Source organism: Pollicipes pollicipes, unplaced genomic scaffold, assembly GCF_011947565.3.
Source record: "Pollicipes pollicipes isolate AB1234 unplaced genomic scaffold, Ppol_2.1 Scaffold_4740;HRSCAF=5597_pilon_pilon_pilon, whole genome shotgun sequence".
Taxonomy (NCBI): Eukaryota; Metazoa; Arthropoda; class Thecostraca; order Pollicipedomorpha; family Pollicipedidae; genus Pollicipes; species Pollicipes pollicipes.
In genome coordinates, this window is record NW_023596545.1 from 4883098 (window position 1) to 4902132 (window position 19035).

Here is a 19035-nt window from a genome sequence, read left to right on the forward strand (position 1 = left end):
GGGGTCATTAGAAAAAAAGCGGACAACTGTGTACACTTCTGGGCCATTGGGAGATATCCACCTCCACAGGATAGATACCAAAATACGACTTCGACATCTGGCTGCTGCTGCTCATAATTTTGAATGCACCAAGATTTCGCGGCTACTTTCTTAGAAATAAAATTTGTCGCATCATTTTAGGCGGAAACAATTTTGGCTGCTTAATATAGTATTCGCCGTACCAATGTGACGAAATCATGAACTGTTTTTTTCCTGTAAAAAGCAGTTCACAGAATTAAGGCTCTGTTGTCATATATTCCTCATCTGAACCCTGCTCCCGTCTGCTCCTCGCCAGCCTCTGTGCTGGCCCGGCTGCCCCCCCCCCCCCCCCCCCCACCTCTACCCCAGGACTGACTGCGAACTGATTGTATGGCTGCTTTAATGCATATTTATGAATCGGTAACACCATCTATTTGTATGTAGTACACATTTTGGAAACCTTCAGTAGTACCATTTTCCAAATTATCTTCCCTTAAACCACATCAGCACAGAAAAAAATCGGGAAGCTGCCTGCCTAAGGCATGAATTGGTCCAACGGAGATCCAATTGCGCTTTATTTAACGTAGCCGGCTTGACCTAGTTTTGTATGTGTGCAGGGGTGTAGCCAGAGCCTTGTCAAGGGGGCACAGGATTAACAAAAGCCCCCTGATCGTGACCCCCGAGGAGATCGCCAATTATAGCTTTAACGGATAGGTTGTGTTCGTTTTATTGTTATTTTTACCTTGTAACTAGAACAAAAACAGAAACCAGACGCTACCGCGATATTTATTCTGCTCGTATTTTGAAGTCAATAAGCGGCAGAAATCAGCGTTAAAATACTGCATGAAAGAATCACCGGTGCTCTGAATTTGCAATGGTTTATTGGGCTTTTCTTAGCCTTTGCAACTCAGATGATTTATCATATTTTATATGGGTGCTACACCCATACTAAGGACCTTGCGAAATTAGGTTGTAAATCAAACTTTATGAAGTGTATATTAACGTGGCCAAGCCATGCTTGTCCGGAAATGTCAAAAACCTAGTCAGAATCCATAAGCGATGCAAATTATGTGACGTACATTTCGACAAACAAGTTGCAAATCGCTCGTAAATCTTAGCCACAAAAGTTTCGACGCCAGACGTTGCAGTCTCCGCAATCCGTGCAACGTCGGCCCAGCGGTTAATATTGAGTCGTGGCCAACGGGGGGGGGGGGGGGGGAGGGGGGGGGGACGCAAATGATAACGCTTTTGAAGGCAGTGCCTTTCAGCGCTTCAATCGATGAGTGATATAAGTTGAAGGCAGCGCCTTTCAGCGCTTCAATCGATGAGTGATATAAGATATGTAACGTAGCTTTGAGCATGCGCGCTCGCAAATCTTGGCAACAAAAACTTCGATATCAGGCGTTGCAGTCACCGCCGGCCGAGCAGCGTTAGCTTCGCGGCTACAATTCGGCCGTGCCAATGGGTAGACAAAAGTGATGACGCTTCTGATGGAAGTACCTTTTGGACGCTTTAAGACATGGAATGCTACATTCAGAAGGTAGTGGGAGCGTATATTTTACCTGTGCGATTTTTATATTGATAATAAGATCGGATCGGTCCTTATAGCACCGCGAAGGCGTGCTGGCATTTGGTGGTGAAAAAGGAAGATTAAAAGGTATAATTTTTATTTTTTGTGTTGCAATTGCTGATCGGAGAGATTAACCACGGCGCCCACCTCCTGGCATCTCTTGCAGAGTCCAATGTCATTCGGTTTTACGGAAGCTGCAACCCAGGCCTTCGCAGTCCTTGCTACCGAGACTGCGGGCGCGCTCGTCCAAACCTTTTGATGTGATTCGTGCCACCAATCGAATCTGCAAAAGAAAGAACGTTCTCGCGGCAAACATGGGATGGCCTTGTTCGTTTTTTTAAATAATGCCGACCTTTTCTATTCAACAATAAGGAGACTCCTTATTTCGTTTCGGGCAAGGGGCCCTTGAGAAGAACATTGGGGGCACAGTACTGCTCTCGGTCAAGGGCTGAGGGGCCATTCCATCCCATCGTAGGATGTTTTCCAGCTGCCATTCTAGTGATACGGGGCGGGATCCCCTGGTTGATCCGAAGGCTGTTACAGGGATGCATCACATCACCTTGTTCTCCATCTTGGCGTGGGAGGCCTTCTGGCCCGCGCAGTTGGTCCCAGATCATCATAGGGGCCTCATTGACGCAAAAACATCCCTGATCGCCGCAGATGGTCCAATAATAATCACATAGACTTCAATTCCAGGTCTTTTTCCGCGCTTCAGAGATATCGAGGACCCCTGACCGCAGATTGGAGATCGAAATGGGGTCCCAAACAGAGGTGATAAAACCTGCCGACTTGGCGGATAAGGTCGGCGGCAAAAATGTGTGTATCCACGCGAAGTTTGGTGCCAAACATACCTTTGAACACAACAATTTGTGACAACCAAGACGAAAAAATACAGCACACTACGCAAAGCATAACATGAGGTCTCCATATATAGATATGATGCCTTGGTGGTAATGCATTTCGTCGCAAAACACCCGCGAACGTTTCCGCTTTCGTTCCGTAAAGACTTTACCGTACTCTACGGCATTATGGTATCTTTTGTAGCTTTTATTCCAGCATGCCGACAAAAAAAATCCTATGACTTTTAGTTGGTCGGCGGACTCAGTGACAGGTCGGCGACAAGTCAGTGTTTTTCCTATGGCCTGGCCGGCCGGCCCATTGGCTGTTTTCAACAACCAACCCTCAGTGTCCCGAACTAGACAGTATGACATGCGAAACAAAATCTAGGTATGGGAACTGATCTGGCCGCAAGGGCATGTCTCAATCGTTGCGATGCGACCAATATGAGGTGTGCGGTGAATTTCAAAGCGCTGAAATTTTTCAAGTGGCATTCGCATTGCATTGTCATGAATACCTGCCTAGGGTTTAATTTTTGACCTTACTTATTTCGTTGGCGGTGCCGCGATTCAGCATTCTGTCCTCAGTGACAAGAAGCATTGACAGTACAGGGTAGGTCGGCGGAATGGCCAAATTAAGGTAGAAATTGGCCTCTGATTTTCCAAACGGCCTTTTCAAGACACCGAAAAGGCTGTGGATTCATTGAAGCGGTCGCAAGCGACCAACCTTCTTCCCTTTGAAAGTAATCATAAACTCGATGTTGAAATCTGATGGCATTCCTCATGAAGAGGATCACAGGAGGTGATAATAGTTCTGAAAAGCCAATTTATGTCATTTTTGTTCTTATTCTGATTGTGAATAGTCACCAGTCACATAGATCTTCAAATCAAGGGTGTTCCTACTTTTAATTCACGTCGGGGCCCAACCCTCCTCTAAGTTTGCGAAGTGTGGTAATCTGGATGCATTCATATTTTGAGGCTACATTGCAGAATTTTTCACAGCTCACTAACCTATCTTAAAAAACTGCCCCTGCTTGAAATGCAATTATTTCATCAATGTTTTCATACCATTTATACAATTATTCACAGTTCAACTGTTTGCTCACAAGAACCTTGGTTCTGGAAATTTATATGATACCTTTTGGTGTAGACCATGTGAGGGCATTGGGAGTGAGGAGTGAGGTGATGTGGCAAATGTAGGTGATAAGGAGGAGGGGGGGGGGGGATGATGCATTTTGTATTGCCATCTCCCTTTCATCAAGAGTTTTACTTCAAACAGCATGACATTTATGGTATTGTGGTCTAACTGTCCTATGAGGTCAGTGAAAGGCTGGTTTTGGTTGTCTCTGAGGACAATGTTGGCTCTTTCCTGATGATAGCACCCCTTCTGTAACAGGAAAGCTCTGGAAGTAATTCATTTTGCAGTGTTCATTTATATGCATATTTTATTTGCACTTGTGAGCATGGCATTGCATGGGGGCCAATACGGTTTATTTCATTACTGTTCTTGTGAACAACGAATTGTAAAATTGTCCTAATGCAACCATTAGCATAATCACTGTATATATTCCAGTACAGTCTGTGGAAGCAGACAGCCTGCCTTATATGCAGCCTACACTGATAGTAGGAATCAGTATAATTTGTGTGGTGGAGGCAGTGGTGGTGACGTAATGACAGGAGTGCCATTTTCTATATGTGATTAGGGGAAGGTAGCAGCCCATGGATCATGGCTAATAAATACAGTCCAGAAAAGATGGTTTGTGTTATCGTCAGCCTTTTTTCTCATGCATCTGTGCGATTTTCTGGCCAGAAATGTTGGTGGGGGGGGGGGGGGGAGAAATCAGCATTGAGGAGGCCCAACATAGATATCGGGTAGTGCCTCAGAAACTTTAATTGATACTCATGCATTAGACACAAAAACATCACAGATAACCTTAGATGACATGCTCCTTGCATGCAAAGGCGGATCTTGGGCTGCTGATTGAAGTTCTACAGTCGTTTGGATGTTGGTAATCAGATTTGTCATTCTGCTGTAACAATCGCTTTTTCATGATCTTAAATGCCGATTGGTACGCCCACATATATAAAACAGATTAGGGAGGCAACGATTCCAATCCTTACTCTGGTTCGCCGATTTCTTAACAAGATTGGTGGGGAGGGGGATTCCTGAAGTTTGTAACTAAGAAAGGTAAAGCCTCGCAAAAGGCAAACAGTCAATCGTCTTTAACGAGATCTCGTGATTGGTAAGAAGTCTCCTGTTGTGAATCGACACCATTAAACAAAGTCGAAGGTCAAATTTTCCTGAAAGCTAAACATCAGCTTTACGTGTTCATATATAGGAAACCACGCAGTGTATTGGCATGGAACATAAAGGGGTATGTCCCTTGCTAAATTACGAATACAATGACATGCAGTTTTATCTGTTTCGAACCCATATCTATAATGTAGGGTCTCGTTCATGTAACAGTGCCAACCCTCCGCGCGCGGTCCGTAGAATAGCTGCTGGCCGCCCGCCGCACCCGCCGGCCCGGAATCGTTTTGTAATGCTCGTAACAACATCGTACAGTGTGGGAAAAACCTCCGTTTTCTGGTGCATGTGGCACCAGGAAATTTTGTACTCCAGGCTCTTGGCTGGAAAGAATGACAATTTTTGTACTCCAGATAAACGCTGCAGTCGCCCCACAAAGCAGATGTCATTTCAAATGTATGAGCCCGAGTATAAGTACCAAGGCAGGCAGTTTTGCTTTCTTGACAGCCAGAAGGGTGCATGAACTTTGCTTTCATAAAGTGAGTCATAACTTTTATTTGATTTCCAGGGACCAAACTATAGAGCACCAAGAAATGGAGCAAGCATCTGGAATCCTGGAGGAGATGGCAAATCCTGGGCGTTCATGTCAATGCCCTTCATCATTGTATTAGATGGGTTAGATGCACTTGTACAAGCCTATGCAACTCCTGAAGAGTGATGACAACTTATGTGAGTTACTTCTGTGGAAACGAAATAAACTGAAATATGAAATGTGCTTGTTTTAAGTACCTACCACTGCCACATACCTCACATGTCATTACCTGTGGGGAAAATGGTCAGGGTGTACTTTCCTACCTAACGTTAGAAAAAATCATTGTACACCATTCGTCGTGTTTAAGGCATGACATATCGTAAATAATCTCAAAACAGGTAGAATCATGCTCCTACCTTCGAATTTCAATAACTTCGATGGCGGGCCCCCGAGCGCCGCGCGCACCGCACCGCCTGGACTCCCCAGCGCCGTTTCCGCGTTGCCGTTGCGTAAGTACAATATTTCTGCGTACCAAGAACTGTACAAAATGTACGGGACCAAAGTAAACCATTCGTCATATTCAAGGCAGGACAACCATAACCTAACTGCGAACCATGAAATATTTACTAAACATAAACCATATTTACCATAACCATATTTACCATATAAACCATATTAACTGCGAACCATACTATAAACCATAACTATAACTATAAACTATACTATATAAGCCATACTATAACTATAAATCATATTTACTGCGAACCATAAAAATGTACCGGGACAAGGTAGCAAGAAACCATGAAATTTGATCCTCGACGCCAACGGGACCATGGGTTGCAGGGGGATTGGGTGGGGAATGTAAAGCAAAATGAGAACATGACAGCTAAATAAAAGCTCACTATATGGCACCTATATATGGCATGGAACATGGATGCCAATGAGATGCTGGGTTGAAGGGGATATAGGGTGGGGAGGTTAGGTTAGGTTAGGTTAGGTTAGGTTAGGTTAGGTTAGGTTAGGTTAGGTTAGGTTAGGTTAGGTTAGGTTAGGTTAGGTTAGGTTAGGTTAGGTTAGGTTAGGTTAGGTTAGGTTAGGTTAGGTTAGGTCAGGTCAGGTCAGGTCAGGTCAGGCTAGCTTAGCTTAGCTTAGCTTAGGTTCTGGTCTATTCTCAGTTAGGTTAGGTTAGGTTAGGTTAGGTTAGGTTAGGTTAGGTTAGGATATGTTCTGGACTATTCTGGCCTGCGTGTTTCATAAATGTACCTAAACTTGATAAGAAACGATTTTGGTTGCTTTATTATTGTTACCTTGGTCCCGTACATGTTTTATGGTTCTTGATAAGCAGAAATATTGTGCTTTCGCAACAACGTAGAAACGGCGCTTGGAAGTCGAGGCAGTGCGGTGCGGGGCGTGCGGCACTCGGGAGCTCGCTATCGTATTTATTAAAATTCGAGGGTAGGAGCATGATTCTATCCGTTTTGAAATTATTTACGATATGTTCCGCCTTAAACACGACGAATAGTTTACCTTGGTCCCGTACATTTTGTAGAGTTCTTGGTAAGCAGAAATATTGTATTTACGCAACGGCAACGCAGAAACGGCGCTGGGGAGTTCAGGCGGTGCGGTGCGCGCGGCGCTTGGGAGCTCGCCATCGAAGTTATTGAAATCCGAAGGTAAGAGCATGATTCTACCTGTTTTGAGATGATTTACGATATGTGCCGCCCTGAACACGACGAATGGTGTGCAATGATTTTTTCTAAAGTTAGGTAGGAAAGTACACCTACACCGGGAAAATATATGGCGCACCTGAGTAAGTAAGACCGCATTCTCCACGACGCACACACCTACCGATACCTTTTCAAGAAACGGACAAGCATATCACGGCTCTGGCTCCCACCACGCGACGAACCCATCGCCTCCCGTACCCGAAACCACCGGCAACTCAGCCTCCTGCAACTGACGAGCGCATTTTCGAGCAGTGGAGGTCCGCGTCGCAACAGACACCTACAACAATATTCGTTGGACCAGAAAGTCACTAGCAGCACTAAAACCACCTATGGCACATCTATTTCAACTAGATCATTCAAAGACTCGCAGAGCAATAAGTCCAGGATGCCAACTCTGCTCTTAACTTACCTCATATTAAGAAAACATGTTAGCGATTTTGCCAATGGACGTGCATCTTGCAAACGGTTCGGTGAGAAAATTCCAAAATATCCTTTTCATCCTTTTCAAAGCGCTTGTTTCATTCCTGCTCGTGTCATACCAGCCACCAGTCACCATCCAACTTGCAGTTAAACTGCAAATCATAGCATTCAAACACACCACATATCGGCACTTTTAAGATAGAATCATGACATTAAATGGTATCCAAATATCACGTTTGTGGGCGACACTTTTGGTGGTAACGGCTTCTTTTGGGTTCTTAAATGTCATCAGAAATTACGTTCCCAAAATGGGAGTTTGTGGCATGCAGCACTCCAAAACTTATTACTATTGTATAAATGATAGTACGCCAACCACTTTTTCAGAAACCGGTTAATGCCGGTCTTTGAAGATTCGAGGATATCTTAATTATTTAACAACGGCATCACGTCTCCAGGCTCAACCAGTACCTATACTTGTGAGATAGAGATGGTCCATAACCCGGTGGGAAAAAATCGCAGTACTCGGTTGCTCTTCTCACAATGGGGGCTATGGGGAGACCCGGGGAGAACAAGCCGGAGTACAAGCCGGAGAACAGCAAGTTTTTAGCAAAGTTAGCCAAATTTAATTGAAAAATTTACGTGCTTTGGTATCGCCCAGACACGGGCCTTCCTCAGAGGGTGTTGAAATGACATGATATGCCTTAGAATGAGAAATATCTATCAATTTGTAGTATAGGTACTGCATTATCTCGGCGTTGTCTTGCGCCACCAGAAGATAAGATATATTTGTAGGTGGAAAATAGCAACTTGAAATGCATGGCTGTAAAGCTCTATGAATTTTCTACCACAAACTTAACAATTTGTGTTGGTGCAACTGCATAAATGGCTTTTCTTAGACTATTCATCACAGCCTGTCATTTCAGGACCGACTCGTGGTACTTGTACTTGGTTGGGCCATTGACGAGTGCTAGAATGCCATCACAATGTCTGTGAGTGCGCCAGAACTCCTGTGCGTGGCTTGTTTGTTTGTCTTGATGTGGTGGGGGTGAGGGGCCAGGAGGGTGACCGAAGCTGATTGGGATTATGTGCATCGTAGTTGCGAGTTTGAGGTATTCAGCGAGGCAAAGTGGAATTCGTTGTCTTCAATTTTCACGCAGCATGCATCCACGCTTCTAAAGTTACATGGGATTTAGTTTTGGACCGCTATCAAGTCATTCCAAAAAAGGTAAATAAATACCGGGGGACTGATCTATAAATGTTAACCACTGCAGGCCGGTGCAGGATCACCTTGTTATAACCTGCTCTACCTACAGCATGGTGGGTAGGTGCGTAGGTACTAAGGTATCTATATACAACATTAATGTTAGGCTTGCGGTTCCCATGTGGGATCAGATATGAGGCTGGCCTCTTTTCAGCCTGTGGTTATAATTGCTGTAACATGACAGGTGGCAATGCTGCCATGTTCCTTGCTGTCAGGCATAAGGTCCTGCAGTGACACTATTACAATTTTCCCTGCATAGGATCATAGGGAACTTGGAGAAGAGGAGAGGGATAACAGGAGGCGCAGGAAGAGAGGAGGAGCAGAAGTGGAGGAGGAGTGGAAGGAAAAGAGTGACAGAAAGGGAAGGTGAGAAACTGAAAGAGGAGAAGAGCAGAAAGAGAAGGATAGGAAGAGGAACACTTTTGGTATGTTTATATTAATTATGTAAAGGCCAAAAGGACTACATATTAGTGATGTCACATGCATAAGGCTTTCATAGTCAGTTGCATCTGCCTAAGACTCATTAAAAAAACAGGGTGTGATGCACAGTGGTTGTCCACAATTCAGTTTGTCAGTAAGCAGAGGATGCACCTGATTTATCATTTTGATATTATGTAAGTTTGCATGTAGATAGGTAATGATGTGTAACTGAGCTTTGTATGATGCACCTGTGAATGCATATGTATAAAGTTTTGTTGTTAACCTCTATCTGTATATTTTTTATAAACATGTGCCATTAATCAATCTTTGCACGTATAAGTGAGCTAGAAGCACTACAGGGATATGGATAAGATCAGTGTGGCGCCCTCACTCACAAGAAGTGCTCAGTTCCACTTAAATGCAAAATTGCATGCTGACACTAATTTTAGCCAGAAAAACACTGGGAAAATGTTAACCCATTAAAGGCAGTATGAAATGTATTCCAAGCAAGGCCCCATTGTGCAGACACTCATTCCACATTAGACAGACCTTTGCCCGCAGGCAAGTTTGTACTCCGACCACAAAAATTTTTGTACTCCGCCACCAGCAAAAAAAAACTAAATTTCCTACCCTGTCGTACTCCGAAACCAGAATTGCTAGAGGCACTTTTTGATGTCAACACGCGTGCAATGGATTCCCCAGAAGAAAACCAAGGACTTAACACGACCCGCAGAATATGCCCCATTGGTATCCCCATAAAACCGCAGGATGGGGGGGGGGGGTATTGCCCCCTCCCCCCGCCTGTCAGGGCGAGTAACTTGTTGAGAACGAGCTGGCCCAGTGTGAAGTTATTGACAAATTTCGATTCAATTTACTTGTTGGGTACGGTGAAGGCGCCCACCAGTCAAAACATGCCACGCCAGGCTTGGAGCATGCCTAAGATATAGTAGACAGTTCGATGACGGTTGAGATGGAACTCGAAGCGCACACGTGATTTTCATAAGGGGTCATTGCCTCTTTGGGCCGCCATATTTGACGCCGTGCCCAGTGCTGCTTGCCACTAGTTCGAAATCTGCCATGCATTCTGCTGCCCAGACTATCGAGGTCCTTCCTTGTTTTGTTGTTGCGGTCGAGAAAAGCGAATCCATCCGTAGGTCGAGTTTACACGTGAAGCCCCGACAAGCCCCGAGGATGGAAGAAAACTCGTGCCGAGAGTGGGCTGTTTCATCAGTCCAGGGCAGGTGCGCCTGCTGTCCTAGCAGCAGCACTTATCTTGACCTTTGTTAGAGGACAGAGTACTTCACGCGACTCCTTCCCACGCGTTTATCTATTTATCATCATGCGACGGTGCGCAGAATTTTACGCAGCAATGGAATTGTGTGTACTAAAATAATTGTGTTTGAAGAGCCCTGACGCATCAGTGAACAGAGATAAACATTGTTGCTCCGTGACTATTTTGCATTCCGTTACGACCAGCTGGCTTCAGACATGACGTCATAACAGGAGCATGGCATCTAAGCCCGCAACCATTGGCTACTTGTATTAAGTGTGAGACTACCCATTGGCACTGAAACCTCCACTGTTTATGTTTGACATTTAAAGTTGTAAGCAACCGCTGATATATGAATTGAAGCTGCGAGACTATAAACATACGCATTGATAGACTGATGCGGTACTACTTACAGATGCCACATAACGAGCCAGGCGAGGCGGAGATGTGGAGAACACCCGTACGGCCGGGCCGGACCTGAGCCTCCTTCCAGGATACGGACACCTGTGGAGAAGCACCAGACGGGTGTGGGTGGCAGCGGGCGCCAAAAAGCTTCAACAGATTTTGATGCATGCTTCAATCCTGGCCTATCGTATTCCACCCCCCGTGACCGCTTTATGACCATTTGCAATCGACGTGCCCTGAAAGTCCTTCCTTCAATCGTACTACTTTTGAAATGATTTTTGTGCAGACACTCCAAAATCAGCTTCCAGGAGATCCTTCAGAAGTTCTTAGCAATGTCAACACATTCTAACTATTCTGAGATAGTCAGTCAAATTTTATCACCACAACGCGGGGCACTGGACGCGTCGGTGCTGCGCAGGATCCTCCGGGGCATTCCGGGCACGTCGGGGCAATAGCCGTCACATTGCGACCATCCCGGCCATCTCGGGAGGGAGGCCGACGCTCTCTGGCCTCTGCGGGCGGGGCGCGATAGAGGTGACAGTGCTGGCCACCCTCGACCAAAGAGGGCACTGACTCATGCGTCTCGGGCCACGCTGAGCACGCCACGGCGCCGGTCAGCCCGCTCAGCCCGTGTCGGCGCCGGCCAGCCCGTTCAGCTTGTGTCGGCGCCGGTCAGCCCGCTTAGCCCGTGTCGGCGCAGTGATGGGCGCGTGTCGGCCATGCAGAACACGTCAAAGCTGTACCTCGTTGGGCAAACACTTGTCCGTCTCCACCAGCCGAGAGTCTGCCACGACCTCGCCGTCAGCGGTCACGGCGAACACCAACAGCTTGAAGGAGGGCGCCATGGCGGAGCGCACCGTCAGCCGAAGATGGCCGCCGGTGATCACACCGTTCTCCACCACGTCCCCTCTCGCCATGATCTGCCGGCGCCAAGTGGTCATCACATCTGTTACGTCACAAAACAACACGTGTAATAGCCTTGAGGCGAGTTAGATGAAAGAATTGCTGCCTGGTCTGTCATCTCCGGTTAAAAGGAGTGGCCTACCTTTTGGACAAATGTGAGAAAAACAGGCTCGTGTGAAACCTCAGGACTAGTTATGTCTTATAACAGAACTGGGCATCGCCACTATAGCGCCGTCAAGACATAACAAGTGTACCAATTATAATTACTGTCGAGTCGAAATTATGCTGGCAACGCTTTGTGATAGCACTTCTCTCTGTCTCTGCAGTCGCGACCACCGTCGTCACGACAGCGACAGTGCGCACCTCGATGAGTGCGAATTAAAAACAAAAACAAAACATTTGTGGTTGGCCCAGCGGGCAAGGGCATGTTTTCGAGAAGTTTTTTTGGCTAAAATTTGAACCAGTGCGTGAAATACATGATGTGATATTCTCACTCCCAAAGCCAAAGTGTGCCGTGAAAATAGCCACTGTGGTAAACTCATATGGGAGAAATCAAAGCAATAGTATCGCGTTTTCTTGAGTTTGCGAAATAGGAACCTCACGCTTGCAATTTGTTTTCTCTAAAAATAGTGTTTCAAGCATTTGTAGCATTCATTACAGTTACGTTTTGACACATTAGGATATTGCAAACGTTACGGAATACATACGTTGGAAAAAGCACGGCAAATGAATTACATAAATTTCAAAGAAGTGAGCAGTGAGTCAAATTAGATTTTTCTCGGAGGGTCGGCTACCTCACATAAAAATTCTGAGCTCTTCAGGATTTCCAGAAAGGTCGTATTTCTGCTCAAATTGCACGCGTCTGATGTAAAATAAATGAAAAGTGCAAGAAAGGCGGAATGTTCCCTTTAAAGCAACGGAAAAATTGCGGAAGTCTAAAACGTAGAATGTGCCAAACATTGCACTTAAGCGAACTTGCTTTTCCTGCATGCACTCATTACACAAGCGGCACGGGCGATGCATTATGGCTTAAAATAAACAACACAATCCAACAGAGAAATTGGACATTGGACGCACAGAGATTAATTCCATAAAGAGAGAGAAATGCGTACAATTCGAAGTGGTGTGTAACTTCCTACGCTTTTACCTAGAATCCAGTTGCATAAGACGAGGAGTAAGCATGTACTCCTACGCCACAAAATGGTGCTATTTACAGGGAATTTGGGAGTATGCATTTACTTTGTAGTTCATCATGCAACCTTTGGTTTCATAAACATAGCTGATTTCACGACGGGTTAGACCGCTTGATCAGGGTTGTCACTTTCTAAAATTGGTTGGGGAGCGGGAAGCGGTTCAGGTTCGGGCAAAAAAGCTCACCTGACACACTGAAAACTCTTGTTATCCTCGATTTTTGGCCACCTGAGCTTGCGTCCTTGGTATTAAAACTATAGAAAAACTGTGGACTCAGAACTGGTTTCCTGTTGAAAAATAGCTTGCCATTTAACCTTAACGTGAAATACCTTTTTGTGAAGGCTTAGAAAAGAACAGGGCTACTAAATATTTGCACCATTAGTATCTAGGGCTATATACTTACATCATTCATTCACTATAATAGAATAGGGTTCATTCAGAAACAGAAAATCCAAAAATGTGCTAAGGTCAGCATTGTATCGAGGAGATCGGGGGGGGGGGGGCTCCCGAAAGCATACGAAGTGACGACGTGCTCTTGACTTTGGAGGAGAATGGAGTGGACCATGTCGCTTAGGGGCCTACTGCACTGCATTCGTAGCACAGGATATGCCCCTGGCATCCCTCCAACGGTCATAGGTCCATTCACGTCACTGAAGTCACCAATGTGTGTCCATTTAGACGGCTCCTGAGCACCTCGTGGCAGGGATTTCAAGCCGGCATTACGGTCAAAAGATGATGTCGCTAAGCAGTCAAATGGCTGGATGACCGTAGCTGGTAAACAGGGATTGTGTACAGGAAAGCTCAGAGTATAAACCAAAAACGGCCATGCCCAGAGCATGGAGTCGAAAAAACGGGCATTATGCATTGCATGGAATTACTTACTATTACTGGTATTTGTTTTGGAAGAGGCATATTGCTGAAATATGGACGCATTTTTATCTCCATTCTCCTGCTTCTTCTACGAGGAAAAAGACTATTATTATTGTCTCATCCCAACCCATATGCATAAGCGGGCGGGATATGGCTTAAGAATAACATCTACGGCGCAAACAAATGAAATTTATTTCGGCTGATCAACGCGTGCGTTTCACAACAATCGGGTCGGGTTGCCGTAATTTTCCCGGTTTGCCTTAATTTGTCTGATTTGCATGCGAGTCTATGTCGTTTTACAGCTGGTGCACCTTTTTTGATTTGCACTTGCTGCTAGGAATTTAGCATAGGCGCTGCCGATCTAGTAGTATGATATATCAATGACATGAACGCACCAACCAAACGGTTTCGTTTACTTCTGCAAGTAGGGGAACGATGTCAAGAAGTATAGGGTGTCGGCATTTCAGCGAAACGAAAATGACGATACTTGCTGTGCGCATGAATTGTTCACACAAATCGCAAATTTGTTTCTGAGTCAACTCATGAGTGATATAATATATCATGCCTCTTTGACAAACTTTCCGGATCAATAACAGGCGTCCAAGACTCCCCTGTCTTGGGCGACGTCATCGCTGCCATGGCAACGATCACGGGCATCGCCATTGAAATTACTTAAGCTGAACGTGTTTCCTTGTTCATGAAACTGGCATAGGAAAAAGGTGTTTACGTCTAAGTTACCTCGGCCAGTCAGGAACAAAAAGTAATTTCCAATCAAAGTGGCTACCGTAGCCATCTTGTCTTGACGTTTTGTAGACAGACGGGCATCTTGCAACCAGTTTCATGACGAAAAAAGGCGCGCAACTTTGTCAGAAGGAGCAGCTTCCGGCGTTTTCACTTCTTATCCGGTTGCATAGGGTGAATAATTACTATATGCTCTTATATTATGACGTCATAAATGTCAAGGTGACTTTGAAACACTCTTCTGGATATGCCTTTCCGCATTTTCGCGGGCCTATAGCTCAGAAACTAGCGGGTCGTGTGGGTCTTAAGCAGGGCTAAATTGTGAACTGCGCCGAAAGGTCTTTAAGATGGCTATTTCAGTTCAAAACCACATATAAATGTGGAGCAATCTCTTTCAGTTTGAAGTAAGAAGCTACTGCACGCCTCATCAAGAATCTATCAGATACCATAAAGTCACCTGATTTGACCATGAAATAGAAAGTGCCTTCGTGAATGCAGCAAGACAAAAGGTGCATGCCCCGTCGTAAAATCAGCAGTAGTGATAATAGATTAGCCAGTTCGTGACCAAGGCGGAGGAGTAGAACATTTAGGTCGATACTCAAACTGCGGCGGGAAAACGCTGCGCTATGAAGCGGTTACATTGTATAAATGGCGGGCTCTGCACTTCACCTGGACGTCGCACAGGTATGTGAGAAAAGCAGTAAAACTACAGCTCGTAGTGTAAATTGGTAGGCATCCAGATATATAGCAAAAAGTGCGGTGGATAAGGCTGACAAGCCTGTAGGAAACCATATCTATTCCCAGCATGCCGTGGATCTCAAATTATATTTTTTCTAGCTCTGGTCTGAACGAAAATGATGCAAGTACACAAACACACAACATAGGGCAAAGCTTAAATCACATATTTCAGCGAACTTTGATTGTGTGGTTGTCTATTGCATGCATACGTAGTACGGGAATCCAGGGTATGAACTCGGAACCCAATTTTGCAATTTCGTTTACTTCCGCGGGCAGCGGAATTATGTCAACAGGTGTGAAATCGTAACAATCGAACAGGAAAAAGCGACGGCCATCGCTGCATTATTAATTAAGTATACAGCTCGAAAGCTATTGCCAAGCTTTCACATCATTCGCGACACCATTACATACCACTTAAAGGATATTTCTGGATCAGTTACAGACATCAAAGCTCCGGGGCTTAAAATAAGGTCATCGAGGGAATGACGCCAAAGCCATGATATTTCCTCGGAAATGACTTCAACCTTGACATTGGACGATTTGCTTCGGAGGTATGCTGCGAAGTGTATGAAACCGGCGTAATAAATACGGTGTAAGGACGAAATTACTTCGGCCAACCACAAGTAAGAAGTAACTCTCTGAGAAACCGATGGCAGGTTCAAACAAAGCGGCGTCCGCTCCGCCACCGGCCATACCGGACCATGAACGTCGCAGCTGGAGACACATCGAACGGTAAGTCAGGAGCTGCAGCCGCCCCGCGCTCCGCTCCGCTCTCACCATGTACTGGAGCGGCACGTCGCGCAGGTTGCGGCTGCTGTGGATGGGTACGCCAACCGTCCGACCGCACGTGCCGCCGCCCAGCAGCTGCCGGACGTCGGCCAGCAGGAACGAGTCGCTGGGCGAGTACCAGGCGCGCACGGAGGGCAGCGCGAACCGCTGGTCACGTCCCAGCAGCCGGCCCTGCCACCAGCCAGCGGTCAGATGTCGTGTTTGCCCGGCCACCGGGGCGTGCTGCCTGGGCTGGGCCCAGGGCTCTGGCGAATCGCATGGGCGAACTGACAGAGCTGGAGCGGCCGAGCGCGTTTGTGAAATCACGCGCAAGCCAGCAAAATAACTTAAAAGTTGCGGTATTGAATAAAATACACGTCAGGGGGATTCAAACCAAACGTCCAGTTGTAACCGTGAGATTACAATTCACTCGCGACTGGGCGGTGGCGCGTTCTTATTACAACGCACACTCAGATGTTTGCATAAAGATGTTTTGCAGCCATTCAAGGTTTGGTGCCCAGAATCCTACGACCGTTTTACGGCCTGGTGATATTCTTCGTCATGTAGTGAAGAAAATTGTGGTCCATTTATATCGGTACTCTAAGCTGGATCTCTAAAAGTTGTGGCAAGGATATAGCCAGGCTACAGAACAGCCAGATAATTCAGGCCCGAAAAGGCAAAGCTGCTGAACAGGATATCAGGTTAGTACAGTCATTTATATACCTGGCTGTAACCTTTAGCATACACTCTTAGATGTTCTCATCATAGCCGATGACGCCTCGGCTTCGGCATGCACTCTCAGATGTTCTCATCATGGCCGGTGACACCCAGGCTTCGGCATACACTCTCAGATGTTCTCATCATAGCCGATGACACCCAGGCCTCGCACGCCACGCGGATCGCTCAGCCCCAGTGTGGACTAACTTTGAATGACAGAGAGGAGATCGATGCACTCTGGGCGGGGACGACGTAATTGATCCGACCGGTGCCGTCCGTGGTGTAGGTGGTGCATCTTTCGGCTCGGTAAGCAGTCCTGGGGCTTTTCATCAGAAAGGGAAGGCTGCAAATGCCCAACAGGTGTATATATGTGTGTGCGTGTTCATTAACACATTTCGTATCACGTTTCAAGCACACGGTTTTCCGTTGTGCATACATTTACACAGGAAATATACGATACGCTGCTTTCTTTTGCGGTGCGTCCCTGTTGAAACAAAGCTTGAAGCAATGATACTGCGTTGTGGTCTGACTAGAGGATCAAATGCTCATCCAGATGTGGAGAATACGCACCACAGAATATGGCATACAGGGCTCTATGCTCTAAAATAGACAGAGGCCAAAGATAATGCATAGACCATAAAGTAGATAAACGGTTATTAGCGGTGCACTAGTGCTCCAGGCTGCTGTGATGTGACGAGAGCGCAGCCACTACCATGGCAAGCACAAATAACATATGCAGCTTACCTTGATGCCGATGACTTCAGAGAACTATCTTCGTAGAAGTAAGTTGAGTAACAAATTTCCACACGTTCCTTTACCAGCGGTGAGTCATCGGGTCTTTCAAACCGCACCTACAATTATGGTGTGAACGAGAACCTGAAGTTACGATCGGAACAAGTACGAAGACAGAACAGTGACAGGTACGTAAGCTGAAGTACAGGATAAGTGACTTTCCTGCATATCCACGTAATCATTCATCAAAGCATATTTGTTGACAAAATCGCTCATGTGCACTAGTCACAGCAGGTTATTCCGGTTCCGAATTATCCATCTGCTTGGCACGTGACTGTACATGGTGAATGATTTTGAAATCATAGCGCCTCGTGAAACATGAGCACGTTTTCATAGAAACAGGTCCGGTTCAACTTAGGCAGTTATGAGAGCATGTTTCAAATGCGTTTCCTTCTTCGCACAACACAAGTCTAAGTTGAGACCCATGAACTATCAAGAAGACAGTCAGCGAATAATAAAAAGCCTACATCTACAGGAAGCACCAAGCCCTCATATCTTACCGTTCCATAGAAGTCCAAAGTTGGTTTGAAGAACTGCGGCGACTTGCTACTGATGACCTGGATAAGTTTTGATTCGCGAACAGGAACGACGATTCCTTCTGCTTGACTAATGTCTGTTCCAGCTTCCGTCACGTTCACAGATACAAAATACTGACGGACAACATCGCATTTCATGAACAACATCTTGCAGAGGAAGTCCAGTTATACAACACTGGCATTTGCATCAAGCCCATTCCTCCAGCAATAGTTCGTAGTGGTAGTTGATAGGACCATTCCATATTTCACGACAAACCGACAACAAAAGAGAAAACGCACACGTATAGGCAGTGGTATATTACCACTCAATGTCTCATTTCACCCTTTTCTTTGTCTGGGAGAAAATCCGGCTTCCTTCTTGCATACAAGTATTGAACACCCGTGAAATGCAATAGGAATGTGTCCTCTGAGTTAGGTAAGCATCGCAAAATTATTCTTTGATAATAAATCAGCGATGATTGCAATGTGGACTGGCTAATAGTAACACCATGATCACAATCTTCTGGGCACGACGCATTCACCACCTATGCCATTAAGCGTCAACGTCTTTTCTCCCCCGGGAACCATGCTCGTCTTATATACCTTACCATACCACGCCAGGGTATCATACTTCGGAAGCCTGCCGACTGGTTTTTAACGGCCAAGCCCCGCGATCCGAGCCGCTGTGATCAGACTCCTGATCGTCGATCTCGAGGGCACCGAAGGAACCCTTAACACTTAAGGGGGCCATGTGCCTCCATGTGCCCGTGCCCCTGGCACCTTCACGTATTACCCCCTCCTATACGAGATCCTAGGAACATCACAGCAGGGGCCCCAAGATATAATGCCTGTGTATTTGAGGGTTTATTAGAGGTCAGGAACCCCTGTGGCTGCCAAATGTCCATTGGGGCGCCTGACCTGGAAATGACACCTGAATATGCCAAGGGCCTCTGGCCCTCTCCAGAATGCTTTTTTCACGTCTGGAGAGTTTTGGACCCGCCCAAGAGCTTTGAGAGTATTTCATACAGCCAAAGGTAGTCACTTTTGACTTTTTGATCCTTGACTATGGCCCCGTTGCATTTGGAATATTACC

The 19035-nt window shown here is 46.0% G+C and overlaps 1 protein-coding gene across 1 annotated transcript in view; it reads right to left on the minus strand.

Annotated features, from left to right (window-relative positions):
* LOC119099342 (murinoglobulin-2) overlaps positions 1-19035 on the minus strand; it is a 57428-nt gene that overhangs the window by 18413 nt on the left and 19980 nt on the right. Inside the window, exons 11-16 of the mRNA XM_037222473.1 lie at positions 17928-18077; positions 17380-17486; positions 16843-16978; positions 15928-16110; positions 11451-11627; positions 10716-10806 (exon numbers count right to left, since the gene is read on the minus strand). Coding sequence (XP_037078368.1) covers positions 10716-10806; positions 11451-11627; positions 15928-16110; positions 16843-16978; positions 17380-17486; positions 17928-18077 — 844 coding nt within the window. The remainder of the gene's footprint in view (positions 1-10715; positions 10807-11450; positions 11628-15927; positions 16111-16842; positions 16979-17379; positions 17487-17927; positions 18078-19035) is intronic.